The sequence below is a fragment of the Fringilla coelebs genome (genome assembly GCF_963513975.1).
Source record: "Fringilla coelebs genome assembly, chromosome: 13".
NCBI lineage: Eukaryota > Metazoa > Chordata > Aves > Passeriformes > Fringillidae > Fringilla > Fringilla coelebs.
The window spans coordinates 998,023-1,012,837 of NC_140039.1; the positions used below are offsets into that span (position 1 = coordinate 998,023).

The 14,815-nt window shown below is 44.0% G+C and overlaps 1 protein-coding gene across 11 annotated transcripts in view; it reads left to right on the forward strand.

Moving 5' to 3' along the window:
- WNK2 (WNK lysine deficient protein kinase 2) overlaps positions 1-14,815 on the forward strand; it is a 96,643-nt gene that overhangs the window by 31,717 nt on the left and 50,111 nt on the right. For all 11 annotated transcript variants that reach the window (XM_084214583.1, XM_084214584.1, XM_084214589.1 and 8 more), the window contains 4 exons: positions 3,115-3,287; positions 4,269-4,489; positions 7,561-7,718; positions 14,663-14,751. In XM_084214583.1, coding sequence (XP_084070709.1) covers positions 3,166-3,287; positions 4,269-4,489; positions 7,561-7,718; positions 14,663-14,751 — 590 coding nt within the window. In that variant the 5' untranslated portion in view covers positions 3,115-3,165. The remainder of the gene's footprint in view (positions 1-3,114; positions 3,288-4,268; positions 4,490-7,560; positions 7,719-14,662; positions 14,752-14,815) is intronic.

A 14,815-nucleotide genomic window follows, 5' to 3' on the forward strand; every position in this document is an offset into this window, starting at 1 on the left:
CCCCGTAAGGAACTTAATGAAGGGATGAAATTTATATTAACAGAGGGAAGCATTTTTTTTCCCCTGGCTGTGATGAGTAGGGAGAAGCAGAGAACATACATGTCTTGGATTAGCAGAAATTTGGTTATAGATAGGATATTCACTTCTTTGTATGTTCCTGCTGCAAACATCATGTTAGTCCAGTTTAAATGAGTGTGGGACTTGCCAGAATTGAGGCTCTAAAATGCTAATCGGAAATTCATGGAATCACAGAATGGTTTGGGTTGGAAGGGACCTTAAATCCCATCTTGTCCACCCCCTGCCATGGGCAGGGACACCTCCCACTGCCCCAGGCTGCTCCCAGCCCCAGTGTCCAGCCTGGCCTTGGGCACTGCCAGGGATCCAGGGGCAGCCCCAGCTGCTCTGGGCATCCTGTGCCAGGGTCTGCCCATCCTCACAGTGCAGAGTTTCTTCCTCATACCCAGATGATCTTTGGGGCCCCTTCCAACCCAAACTATTCCATGAGTCTGTGACCGCCTTTTCTTTGTCACGACCTTTCCAAACAATCCTGTTCTCTACCTTAAATGTAATGCCTGGAGGTTGTTTCAGGCTTACACCCTTAGCTTCACGATGAGGACATTTTGCCTTTTGTGGATTATATGATGGGGAATGAGCGTCTCTGACCCCGGTGAAGGTTTCTTGGGTTTGGATTAAACCCTGAGTGAGTCATGCAGTTAAACAGGTGTTTCTGCTGCTTCAGAGTAGAAAACACGTCAACCTTTAAGCCCTTTCAGAATCAGCTTATGTTTTTGCCAGTGACTCGTGTCAGGTTCAGCCTGGAGGAATTTCAAGGAGGCTGCTTGAGCCCTGATGGTACCAGAGACCCCTCCCATGGTGGAGGCTGCAGCCACAGGAGTGGCTGCTCTGCCCTGGCCCTCACCTTGCCTCTTCAGCTGGAAAACAATGCTCAGTTCTCCAGCAATGCTCAATGCTTTTTCATCAATCTGATGAAAAAAATCCAGATTTTTTTCTACTGTAATTACAACTAAAACACGTGTTTTCCTTCCAGAATCACTTTGTTGCAGTTGCCAGAAATGATCCTGCTTATATGTAGAATATACAGGATATAGTTGTGTGCTGAAGGATAGTTTTAAAAGTTACCAATAAAGTAGCAGTGGAAAAGTTCTCACAGTGCCTCAGAAACCTGGAAATGAGAGTCAAAGACTATGGTATTGCTTCTTTTTTTTTTTATTTTTTATTGGAAAGTATTTGCAAATCTGCTGGATCTGTGTGGCCGCCTTTCCTTTCCTCTGCCAGCTCCCTCTCTGCTCTTCCTGCCCTGAACGGGGACTTGCTCCTTCTCCTTCCTAACAGCAGTGTGTCTGATTTATTCTACAAGTTTTAAATTAGAAGGAAACTCAGTAGTAGGGAAGAAGTGATGGATTTGAGAGCAGTTCTGTGGCTCTTCTTGCCTGACTTGTTAGACAGCCTGGGGTTTTTTTGTTGATTTGTTTTGGCTTTATTTTTTTGCTTTAGAAGAAAGGCAGCTGGTGCAGAGCAGCAGAGGTTCTGCCTGGCTCGGCTGTGGGTGTTCCGTGTGCTGCTGTCCCTCTGCCTGCCCTGGGGACCCAGGCCAGGTCACTGCAGGCACCCTGCACTGCCCGGCCCCAGGGCGGCTGCTGCTGCTGCTGCTTGGGCTGGGTTTGCTCTGATGCTGCTCCACGATCTCAGAGTGAACAGAGAGCACCCTGAACAGCCCCAGTGCCAATGGGAATGCTCCCCCCGAGCGCACAAAGCGCTGTGGCAGGGTTTTGTCATCCACCAAGAGCCAAATCGTGGTTCCAGCCCTGTTTCCTGTGATGAAGTCTCCGTGTGAAGTGTTTGTCGTGGGAATTCTCATTCCCATCTTGAACTCTCTGGGATTGTGGGTGAGGACAGGCTGTGGAAATGGCAGTGGTTGATTCTTTTGCATCTCAGCTACAAGTCAGCTGTGTTCCCATTTCATTCACTCTGTGTGCATAGGAGTGCAGCTTGTATAGGTGTGCCTAAATGACTTGAGGAAAGAAAAAGTCTGAGGTCAAAATATGAACTAAGTAATCTTGGTGATCGGTGAACCTTTGGCTTTCTGAGTGAGAGCACTTTCTAAAGATCCCAAAAGCTCCATTTCTAGGGCAGGGGTGGGCAGTGCTTTGGCCAAGGGGGGCAAACCAGGCAGGCATGATGGTGGGGTCTGGGGTGGAACTCCCTTGCTGCTCTGTTTCATCATCCTAAGAGGTTGGAGCGAGTGTCCAGGCTGTCTGTTTGAGGTGTCCATGTGCTGGGGAGGTCCAGGCAGCCCTGGAGCTTCTTCTGAGCCATGTGAGAGACAGAGGGTCTCTGCATGCACTGGACAGGATCATGTCCCAGCCCGGGGCTTGTGGGAAATGCCCTGAAATTCCCCAGGAGAACCAGAATAGTAGAACATGACATTTTCACGTTTCTCATCTAAAGAATTTCCATGCATATGCAGCCTATGCAAGAAGCTGAAGGACAGCTGCACACAGTTCCTTTACCAAAAAGAAGGGAAAAGTCTCTAAAATTAAGCAGAACAGCAAACACAGAAAATTTGATGTGTTTGGATTTTTTTGGAAGGTAACACGGTTTTAATTTAGCCTCAGGTAAACAGGAGGGACTGGGCTGCAGAACCCAGTGCGGTGAGCAACACAGACCTCAGCTGGTGCTTTGTACCAGTGCATCCCAGGAGCAGCTGAGGGCAGTGGGAGCCATCCTGGCTGTGAGAACATCCCTGCCTGGAAATGGCATCCTGTGGGTATTAATCCCTTGGATGAGGAGCCTCTCGACACCCAAACATGAAGAAATAGCTGAGGGTTGGTCCATCATGCCACGGATATGTTCATGGTGCCTGAAATATTAGTGCTGTCATGAGCATGGCGTAGCACAGGCATCTCTTTGTCTTCTTGATACTGGATTTAGTCCGAGTGCCCTAGTTCATAATGCTGCTGCTCTCTTACATAAAAGATTTTATAATTGCTCTTGACACAAGCATAAAACAAATCTAAAATTCTGAATACCCTGGCAATGCAGGGCCTTTACTTTTGTCCGTCACTAATAATAATGTCTCATTTTGGCTTGTAGGACAGAAAACTCACAAAAGTAGAGAGGCAGAGATTTAAAGAGGAAGCAGAAATGTTGAAAGGTCTACAGCACCCAAACATCGTGAGATTTTATGACTTCTGGGAATCCTGTGCAAAAGGCAAAAGATGCATCGTGCTGGTTACTGAGCTGATGACCTCTGGAACGCTGAAGACGTAAGTACTGTGCTCCTGGCAAGGGGCTAATAATAGCAGCAGACATTTATAGCAAAATCCTACTTTTGTGTGCTGAAAAAAGCCATCTTCAGATAAAACAAAAAATGGAGCTGTTCTCCGGTGTCTGTCATTTGTCCCTGCAGTTGAACTGCAGTGGTTTGACGGGCAGAATTTTGGCCTCCATCTCTTTCTGCCTGCTTCCCTGTTTCGGTTATGCAACTCGAAGCTGTTCTCTGGCGTGTTTCATTTTCCACCTGTGACGTTTGGATTTGTCAGGGTGTGTTTTGTGCTTGCTTTTGGGCTTGTATTTGCATGTTTTGTTAGGGAATTCAAATGGAATAGCACTTGAATGGTAGAATCTCTCAGAATCTGGAGGCGCTCTAGGTTATCTCCCAAACAATATTAATTAATAGCCTCTGGTACTGACAGTCTTGTTAAGGCTGATATAAAGCAGTTGGCATGAATTCTGGAACAGATTTTCAGCCCCAATGGGAGCAGTACTCAGCCAGTGTGCTACTCTGCCAGTGCATTAGCAGTCCCTACATCTTCCCCAAATGTCCCCTCCCAACCAGCGCTTCAGGTAAATAGAAAGAAATGCAGGTGCGTGGTACAAAGTTCTACGTTTGTGGTTAAAATTAAACTTCAGTATTCTTCTGATTCGAAATATATCAACATATTCCAAAGCTCTTCTCTGCATGAAACAAATCACTGAGCGATTAGACTTCAAAATATTTTGTTGTATTTGCACCAAAAATGCTTATTATCATCCTCCCTAAAACTGAATGCTCTAATTCCTCCTTTGGAAAGATCTATTTCATTCAAGTTTGGGATATTTCTGTGCTGCTCTTGTGGCATCTAATAAGGGGCTGTTATTCATAGTGGAGTTTCAGAAAAGTTAAGCTATGCTGTTAAAGCCCCTCAAATCTCTAACGAAATATTTTCACTTCCTTTATACCCACTTGTGTATGTGTTGTGCTCCAGGTATCTGAAGAGGTTTAAAGTGATGAAACCCAAAGTTCTGCGGAGTTGGTGTCGGCAAATCCTGAAGGGTCTTCTTTTCTTACACACAAGAACTCCACCAATAATTCACAGAGACTTGAAATGTGATAATATTTTTATTACTGGACCAACCGGATCTGTGAAAATAGGAGACTTGGGCCTGGCAACACTCAAAAGAGCTTCATTTGCCAAAAGTGTCATAGGTAATGCTCCTGTTCTCCTTAGCTTCCCTTGGTCAGTATTGTGGCTGTCTGTTTAACATCTTCCTTTCCCATTTTGCATTAGTGGTTTTTAAGTTGCAGATTGGTAGTGGAAGTTAAAGTGGGTTTGGGACTGTTGCCCTTATACCCCTATAAAAATTGGAATCAGTAAGTAATGGTATCATAACTTCCTCTTCTCCTTCCTCCTGTATCATCCTTAATGCATAGGAGCCCAGAACCAGTGAAGTCAAACCAGCAGAAATTTCAGATATGTACTTGGCTGCTGTGGGTCTGCTTAATTTCATTGATTTTGATGAACTCATGTTTGTTTATATTTGTTAAGTTTCTCTCATTTTTAACTTCTAGTCATTGGTGGTGTTTTTCTCTGATGAGGGTCAGTATTTCTTCAGATAATTTTTTTGCAGGGTAGCAATTGTTCATGGGACATATTGGAATAATATCAATAATAACAATACTGGGAATAATATAAGTAATGCCAGTATTGGGAATAATTCCAGAAGTACAAATACGGGGAATAATATCAGTAATACCATACTGGGAATAGTATCAGTAGTACCAATACAAGGAGCAGAATCAGTAATACCAGTATTGGTAAGAATACTAGTAATGCTTATACAGGCTTTTGTAAAATCAGTAATGAACAGAACACCATCAAAATACACTCATGTCTGAAAGGAATTTGATACTGCAAGATGCTGGCAAAGTGTCTGCATTCATTTTGGCAATAAAACAGAGCTTATAATTTTCATGAGTAGTACTGCTCCAAGGAGAGAATGAAGGAGGCTTGGAGACACTGGTGATGAGTAATGCTGCCCCCTCTGCAGAGGGAGTAGCTCTAAAGGCATATCAGTAGCTGCATTTCACGTTGGCTGGAAGGGATGAAATCAGCACACTGCGGTGTCTCTGCGGGAGCCCAGCCAGGGCAAACCTGCTCCTGCCAAGAGCAGCTGAGTGGGTGCTGAACAGCTTCACGTTTAGCTGGGCTGATATGTTGAAGAAGGATGCTTGTAGGTATTCCTTTCCACTCCAAGGAATGGGGGGAAATGTCATTTTTGTCCTGTTTTGGAATGGTGCCAAGTATTCCTTTTGCTTTTTAGACTATTGCTATCACTTTTTCAGATTTGTTTTAAATGCTCTGTAATTCATGAGATTCACTGCTGAGTCGTGTTCCTTCTAAAGCAAGGCAGCAGCTCCAAAATAATTTCCTGTGGCAGCTGTTAACCCTTTCTGAGCAGCAGCCTCTGCCTTGGTGACAGCTGTAACAAACACCCAGAGAGAGTGACTACACTGAGCCTCCATGACACAGGTCTGGCTGATTTGCTAAGGCTGTAGGAATGAGTATCTTTGAGGTGGAAGGACAAGGTGGAAGAACATAAACAAGGGAAGAGATCAATCTTGCATTTTGCGAAATTAACTTTACAGAAATGCTTGTTTGTGAGTTAAGTCGAGTCTACTCCAGAAATGTGTGCAAAAGCAGACCCTAATTTTGAGGGTTGTTCTTCATGTTGCCATTTTAAAAGAGTTTAGGACAAATCAGAAAATCCTAGAATGGTTTGGATTAGAAGGGGTCTTAAAGATCATCTTGTCTGCCATGGCTGGGATACATTCCACTACCCCAGTTTGCTCCAAGCTCCATCCAGCCTGGCCTGGGACGCCTCCAGGAATGACGTTTCCTCAATTTCTTTAGGGACTTGGGTGATGGCTTGTAACTGGAGGAGAGGAGATTTACATTGGATATTAGGAAGAAACATATTACTGTGAGGGTGGGCAGGCCCTGGCACGGGGTGCCCAGAGCAGCTGTGGCTGCCCCTGGATCCCTGGCAGTGCCCAAGGCCAGGCTGGACAGGGCTGGGAGCCACATGGGATAGTGGAAGGTGTCCCTGCCTCTCAGGGGGTGAGATGGCTGGGGTGGATGGGATGATCTTTAAGGTACCTTCCAATCCAAACCATCCTGGGATATGCCAGAACTGCCTTTTTGATTCTATGTTACTTTAATTGCAGTTGTGCTTTTGCTGCTGATTAGTGATGACATAACAAAGCATTGATGGGATCTGCCAGGGCTGGGGGCAGTTTGGGTGCTGAGGCTGGACAGGCAGAATTCATCTGGGTCTTTTTCGTGGTCCAAGACCTGCCACTCTTTTTTTGGCATCCCAACAGCTTGCTGCTACTGTCCCTTGGCACACCATTGCACTGATCTCTCTTCCTTCTTCTTTTCTAGGTAGAAAGGAAATAAATGAATTACAGTATGAGATACAGTTCCTGAAATGAATTACCCAAATGTTAATCGTTTTCAGTTTTGCTTTGTAAGCCCTGCCTTTTCAGGGTAGTTTGCTGAGCAAACGTTGCAGGTGTTGGGGTTGCTGCTTGTCCCCAAGCTGCATCTCCCAGTGCCTCACTTCATATTTACCGAGTTGCATCAGATTCCTGATACCCTAATTCCTATTGAGTAGGACCTTGTTCTGCGAGTAGCCTCATTGATTTGTCCCACTAAACCAGTGACAGAATTAGGTTTGATGTTTTGTGCATGACTCTCTAGGTGATTTGTGATACTACTGGCTTCCAAAGTACTGTCTGCCTGCTGGCGGTTACTCTGTAGCTCTGGAGGAAACAAAAATGCAAATTTGCACTGATGAAAGCAAGAGTGAAGGTTCTTGTTTCTTCTTCCCTTTTCACCTCCCTGGCCCTTTACTGATCCTTCTCTCCAGCCAGACAGAAACAATTCTATCACTTCAGTATGGGCAGGAAATGTACCATAGCTCATTTTCTTGTTCATTTTTGAAATTTTTTGTTCTTTTCCTTCTCCCTCCCCTCCGTCCTGCTTCCCCTCTGCCCTGCTTCCCCGCTTTGGGTTATTGTCAGCAAGCCATGGGCATGGAAGTGCATACATTGCCGTTGGATTTCCTCCCTGGGGGATGCTTGAGCTCTTTTGAAATTACCTTGCATGCACCTCTACACAGTTGTACTGGGCACACCTCTCACAGGTGAAAAAGCTTGTGGTTAAAGCCATTTGGACTTGTGTAAAAACTCAACATTTTCTTTGTATGTCTGTGTAGGTACACCAGAATTCATGGCCCCGGAAATGTACGAGGAACACTATGATGAATCTGTGGATGTCTATGCGTTTGGAATGTGCATGCTGGAAATGGCTACCTCAGAATACCCTTACTCAGAATGCCAGAATGCTGCTCAAATCTACCGAAAAGTAACCTGTGTGAGTACACGTCCTTACTTGGTATTGCATCCTGTCACTGGAAGGTTCAAAAGCATATTTTGATGAGCTGTTGGTACTGCTGAGTGTATGCTGCATTCTAGAAGTTGAGGTATCTGAGCTCTGGGTTGCACAAACCTGTTTCAGGCTTATGTGTAAGCTTACAATTCTACACCTGGAGTGTGTTTTGATGCAGCTACATCAAATATTTTCAGTTATCTTTGTCACTGATTTTATCTCCATCGGCCACAAATACAGCCCAATGGGCTGATGCATGGTAGTTTAATTCTTCTTAGAGTGTTGCTTTCAACCCAGAGCCACTCAGAAATAATTTTAAAGCCCACAAAAGGCTTCAGAAACTGCTCAGCAGTCCAGATATCTTCACATCGTGGCTGTAGCAACTCCCTTGGCATTGCAGGGAGGTGAGTGTGTGCAGCCGTGGATCTGCTAGCTGCTGACCATGCTGCAGCTGCTCAGAGACAGCTGCATTCAGATGGAATGGGTTTGATGGCTCAGGGTAGTTCCTTGCCTTTATTCCTGTTTTTCAAGGCTAGGCTGGGCAGGACGTGAAGCTGCATGGTCTGGTGGAAGGTGTCCCTGCCCATTACAGGGAGGTTGGAATGAGATGGTCTTTAAGGTGCCTTCCAACCCAAACCGTTCTGTGATTCTGTGATCCTAGAGCCACATGGCTACTCCAGGTTGTTATTCCATGGTTCTTTATCACAGTGTTTATTAGCTAGGGCACAAGGGATGTTGGCTCTGTTTTGGTATGGTCCTTCAGGTATGGCCTAAATGCTTCCAGTGTGGGCAGCTATGGGGACACCTTCTTGGACTCTGGGGCTCATGGAGTGGCCACAAGAGGCTCTTTTGATTTCATGCTCTGTAGCCTCATGTCCTGTATGTGAGAGCAGTCAGGTACTCAGTATCACCGTGGGAGCTGGTGTTACTGGGAAGGTGTGTGTGCACCGGGAGCCATGGAGAACATGGAGCTCTTCATTGCTCCATGTACCCGGAGAAGCTGTGTGCACACCTCGTAGCCATCTGGAATATTGGTAATTAAGACTTTGCAAGGCTCCTAAGCCTCATTTATCAAAGCAATATCCAAGATAGCAAAGAATAATGATTAATCAGAGGATTCCTAATTAGATGTTATATTTCAATTTTTAGACTTTAAGTAGCCGTTGTTTTAAACACTGATGGAAACCTGAGCCAGCTCATTTTCTATGGCAGTAACATTTACACAGCTCAGGATTAGATGGTAAATTATTATAGTTTTGTAAAACTGGCTTTATACTGGCAGCTTCAAGGAGGTGGGAGATGGTATTTGTCATATAGAAAAAGCCATGGTGGAGAAGCTGTTGAAAGGTCCTTGTTGGGGGTATTTTTGAAGCAGAGCTGTCTGGCAGGGAAAGCTGAGGACAAAAGCATCAGGTACCAGCACGGAGGGTATGCAGTTTTCATCTGAATTTTTGGTAGGAGCAGTGGGAGCAAAGGCACCGGGATTCCGTAGATGGCAGAATTGTCACTACTGTTTTTCCAAGGAAAGGGTTAACCAGCTCCCTGTGGAGTGGAGAAAGCCCTGTCAGATGCCATGAGCTGCACAACTGTCAGGCAGGAAGGAGGAGCAGGGGGTGGACCTCTGGGGTGAGGGTGCAGGAGGAGCCTCGTCCTGGGGGAGATCCTCTGTCCCAGGAGGAACCTTCTGGTGGGCTCAACAGCTTCTCTAGCGGAGCTGCGTCTGCAGGGGAGCTGCGGCAGAAGGGACCCTGCTCCGAGCAGCGTGAGTGGCCTGTGGGTCTGAGGAGGAGGTAAAGGAGTTTGGGGTGTGGGGTCCTGAGCCAGCACCATGCAGTAGGGTCTGCCCTAAGCTGGGGCAGTGACTGCAAATAGACAAAGTAACTCTAAGATCTCTTGGAGGAAGAGTTAAGTTTGGTGATGCAGCAGCTTGTGCGAGCCTTGGGGCTTATAAATTGAAATATAGTCCAAAATGAAGTGTAGGCTGAAACCAAGAGGCTAAATTAGACTCTTTTCTTCCAGTGTTAGATTAGTTTTGGGGCTCTCACTAAGAGCAGAAGGTGGCTCTGACCTTCTTGAATGGAGAGGATGCAGAGCCCCTGAATGCTGCAGCTTCTCAGTGGGACATTTGCTTCTTTATTAAGCTGGGGCTTTTTTGCACTAGAAATATAGATACTATTTCTAGTGTTTTAAATTGAGGGTCAGTGCATTGTGAAATGTGTTTGCTGTGTCTAGCTGCCTGCTGCCTTTATTTAAAAAGTATAAAATAAAATAACTTTCTTTTCCTGCCTTGGGCTCAGCATTGTTGTGGCAACTACCAGAAGTATTGATGACATCCATAGGGGCTGGAATTGCTGGCTAGAGTTTGCATCAAGGAGTGACAACCAACAAAAAGTTTAGACTGCCTGCCTTCTGTTGGGTCCCACTGAGCTGATATTCCCTCTGCTGCCCAGCACGGGCAGGGTATGATTTGGATTTTGCCACTATAATATCTTTTCTGTAATTTCTACTCTGTGCCCTAACACTCTACCGTGCCCTTGCCTGGTGCTAGGACATGAGATACACCTCAAGTCCCGGCTGTCCAAATCACACACGTTGGGCATCGTTATTGGTGTAGAAAATGTAAACATTACCTTTCTGAGACATTATTTCAGCATATGGCACATTCTGCATGTCTGTGGCATAAGATTATTATACTTAATTTATTTCAGTGACCTTTTATTCTGCCTGACTATATTCTTATGGCTAAATCGCTGCTTTAATTTTTGCATTCCTGTTTTTCTGTGTGTGCCTGTATGTTTGCAGTTGTCCAGCATAAGGAGGTTGTCATGTTTGGGAATGTGCAGAGGGGCTCATTTCACTGCCAGACAAGACATGCTTGTTCCAACCTGTCACCTCTCTCTGCCCTTTGAGCCTGAATGATGGAGTGTAAAGATTTCAAAAATGGATATGTACCATAAATAGAAAACACATCTTTCCCAAGCAGTGCGGCCGAGCCACATTTACCACAGTTCACTTTGAAGTGATTTCCTGGTCAGCATATTTGCAGTGCCCTTCATTCTGATGCCATAATCTCATTTTTCATGCATAACTTGATGGTTTTTCTTACTCAGATTTTTTTTGTGTTTAATCATTCTGCCAAGTGATTTTGATGTAGGCAGTAGTGATGAAACGTCGGAATCCGTGACCTTCCCAGGCTGCTCCAGCCTAGTGTTTTCTTAGGCATGTGCTGCAGAGTGCACAGCAGAGCAGCTGCGTCTCCAGAGAGTTCCTGGCCATCTCCTTGGGTTTAGTGGTACAAACCTGTGCTTCAGAACAACCAACCCAGTGCCAGTGTTCTGGTTTGCATGTAAAGCTTTCACGTTGTTTGCTCTCATCAACTCTTGAAGGTTTTCTCAGCATACGCAGGCTGTATGCCATAGTGCACCCAGGCAGAATTAATGCTGTGGCTGTGGCACAATGACTGCAGGCAAATGATGCTGTCAGTGTCATTGCATGGACTTCTTGTGGCTTTTGGAGATCTTCTTAAGATCTGCAGGTAACCCTCTTAGCTTCGCATTAAGATGGAGCACCATTCTGGAGTTTATAATTGTACACAGAGATGTCATAGAACAAAAATCCTGGTAAAATTGAGAGCTTTACCTTCATTTCACTGACTTCAGAGAGTGTGTGCCAGGGTGCAGTTTCAGCTGGAAGCATGGCTTCACCTTTTTTGGTAGAAGGTTTTTTCCTTTTTTAGGAATGACATGAGCCTAGAGTTACCTTCAGGTGGAAGGTGGAGTGGTGGCCCAGAGCAGGCTGACTCTGGGGTGGAAGGGAAAGCCTCTAGAACACTGACTGATGTGGGTCAGACGTGCCAGTGACTTGTGTGGCATCCGCTGTGTCCCTTCAGAGCATCACGTGCTGCTCTTCCGAAGTGTGCTCTGCTGATGGAAAATGGCAAGTGGCTGTTTTTAGACCCTGCAGAATAAGCAGCACGTTTCTTCCCTCAGCATGAAGGATGCAACTTTTTCTGTATGTGTCTGGCTGTAGACTCAGCTGCCTTGTACTGGAGGGCAGTGGATCACAAATCTAATTTCTTCAGAAAGAAAGGAATGGAAATAAATGGTGGTGAGGGAGTCAGAATAAATCATCCTGTTTGGTACAGAGAAGCTCTCAATTTGATCTCTCGTTTTGCTGTTGCTTTATATATGTGTATATATATTTCAGCATTTAAGGAATCTGTATTATCGTTACGCACCTTATGCCACCCAGTGAGCCCTGCCTTTCACATGTGGTGGAATTTATTTTAATTTATTAGAGGCTGTACAGCTTTCAAACTGTCATGGATAATCTCTTGGCTGATACACTTTGAATTTTGGTGCCGTGTTTCCTTGGAAATGCTCAGGGAAGACAGATGGCTTTTGTTTAGGTGCATGAGATGACCCCTTTGATGGCAAATAGAATCTCCCTTCATTATCAGGGGTAGTGTGCTGCAGGGGAGTGTTTGCAGCATCCCAGTGAGCTGGCCTTGGAGAGTTTAATGAAGAGTAAGGAAGAAAAGCGTCCTATAGCGCAGGGACAGGGAGAAAACACTTTGCCAAAGCAGCTCTGATCAGTACTTCAGTACACAATTTTTGTCCTCATTTTTTTTAGTCATCTACTCATAGCTTAGCTGTTCAGCAGATTAACACAATGGATATTTGGAGAGGAGTTGGTGTTCCAAAGATGGGGAAAATAAACTGTTGGTGGAAAAGTTGCTGTTTTTTATTTGTGGAAGCAATTTGTAAGGTCAGTATTGGGAAGCAGTCCTCAGGGATCTGATGCTCTGGGCTCCCTGTGCCAGGGCCTCCCCACCCTCACAAGGAAGAATTTCTTTCTTATGTCTAATCTAAACCTGTCTCTCTTCAGGTTAAAGCTTTTATTAGATCTTATTACACTTTCTTCCTGGAGAGTGTCACACTAATATGGAAATCAGTTTGAAATGTATAGATTTATCCTTCTTCCTGATGGAGAACACACTAGACTCCTGTAGCTTAAAGATGAATTATGGTACAGAGGAGTCCTGCTGAAAATACATTTTGATGGTGCTTTGTTTTCTTTCATTTCTGATTCAGGTATCAGAGCTCTCCTAAGAGCTCTCCGTGGCACATTGGAGCCAGCCTGGGCTCTGCAGCCCGGGCACTCCAATGCCTTTTGACACATTTTCCTAATACACAAAATTTGAACCCTTGTCTCATCAGTGAGATTTAGGTTTGCTTAAGCAAATAATTCTTTTTAGTGGGTCACAGCAAGCCAGCCACGTGTACAGATTTTGTTTTGTTCTCATAAAAATGGGTTTCTTTGGATCTCTGCAGCTTTCTGCTGAAGCAAAACCAAGGAGCTGAGTCTTTGAGTGACTGTTCTGTATATTTATTATTGTTTTTTCAAAATCTACAATTTACGTATTTCACGGTATAATTTCAAGACAAATAGGGGGTTATTGATCTAAAATTATTATTAATAAAGCTTGAAATAGAATCTGAGGCTTGAATAACAACAGAATGTTCATAAAAGGATAAAAGTATAAGCTGATGCTGAAATATTCGGAAATTCTGAGAGAGGCTCCAACCCTTACTGAAATTCATCCATAAAAATTATTCAAGACTTAATTCAGTGTATTATTTGCAGACCCTCTTTGAAAATACTTGCTTTATTCTTTTATTCCGCTGGGTGAGCCAAAAGTCCACTCTGCAGGGCTCCTTATCTGTGACTGCATGAGCCATTATTTACTGTTATTTCAGAGTGAGACTTTAAAAGGATTTGTATGGAGCTAAATGTTCAATTCCCACTGGTTATGTGCTGCTTAACCACATTCTGTTTTTTAGATAAAGGAAATTGTGTTTCCTTTTTGTTCTGCTCGTTGACTTCATTGGAAGTACTTGGGTCCTTAAGTGATGAGGTCCAACTGCATCATCTCTTCTCAAATAAATTTTGTCATATTTTCATCCATATACATCTTGCTGTAGTAGGTAGAGGTAATAACATGTTTCTAAAAGGGAATCAATTAATTCTGTGATTTATGCTGGCCATCAAAAATAAAAAGCAGAACTTCTCACGTTGCCACTTGTCACCTGTAGCTGAATATATATATGGATGTGGGAACACTGATTCTGCTTCCCAGGGCTTTCTTCTGGAGTGGGTAGTTGGTTTTTCTCCTTGAAAGGCCGTGCTCATAGGTTGCTGTTCCAAATCTGTTCCCAGCAAAAATGCTAACATTTGACAGAGATTTAACTAGATTTATAGGTTGCACCTGCTCTATCACATATTCCCAAGGGGGTTCTAACAATATCCTGGGAAGTTCAGGAGCAATGGAGAGATGTTGTATTCTCCTGCTTCCCTGCTTGGTTTTGGGGTTGATCTTTAATTTTTTATGCAGAACGGAATGTGTTGGAGAGTGTTCAGGCCGTGGAAAAGCAAGAGGTTTGTGTGAAACAGGAATATGGACTATTCCAAGATATTTTTCACTCATTTTCAGTACTAGCTATCTGAAGAAAACTGTGATTATCTCTCTTTATTCATTTAGTGCTTTGAGAGTTGAAGCAAAAACATAAAAGGAATAATTTCAGAAAATGGTTATTTTTGAAATTTAAACTTAGCTGTTTCTTGAATATTCACTTTAGAGTCCAGAGGATATAAAGGTAAAATTTGCAAAGGTTGGTAAAGAAAAAGGGATACTTTCCCTGCGTATGGCTGAGCTCGTGCAAACTAGTGTCTTCATTTTGAAGTGCAATGGTATTTAGAAGTATAGTACCCCTAAATCCTTAACTCAGCTTTGCATTAAGGCTAGCACCTTAAAAGTATTAGTAAGTTCCTGGGTTGAGTTGCCTTCAAAATGCAGAGAAAATATGCTTAATTAAGAGGGATAATGTAATTCTTTTTCACATTAAATTGTTTTTCTTTATGATTTTTAGGGTATAAAGCCAGCAAGCTTTGAGAAAGTTACTGATCCTGAAATTAAGGAGATAATTGGGGAGTGCATCTGCAAAAACAAAGAAGAAAGGTCTGTTTCAAGGGATCAAGTTTTGTATGAAATAATGTGTATGCAGGGATTTCAGAACTGTCTG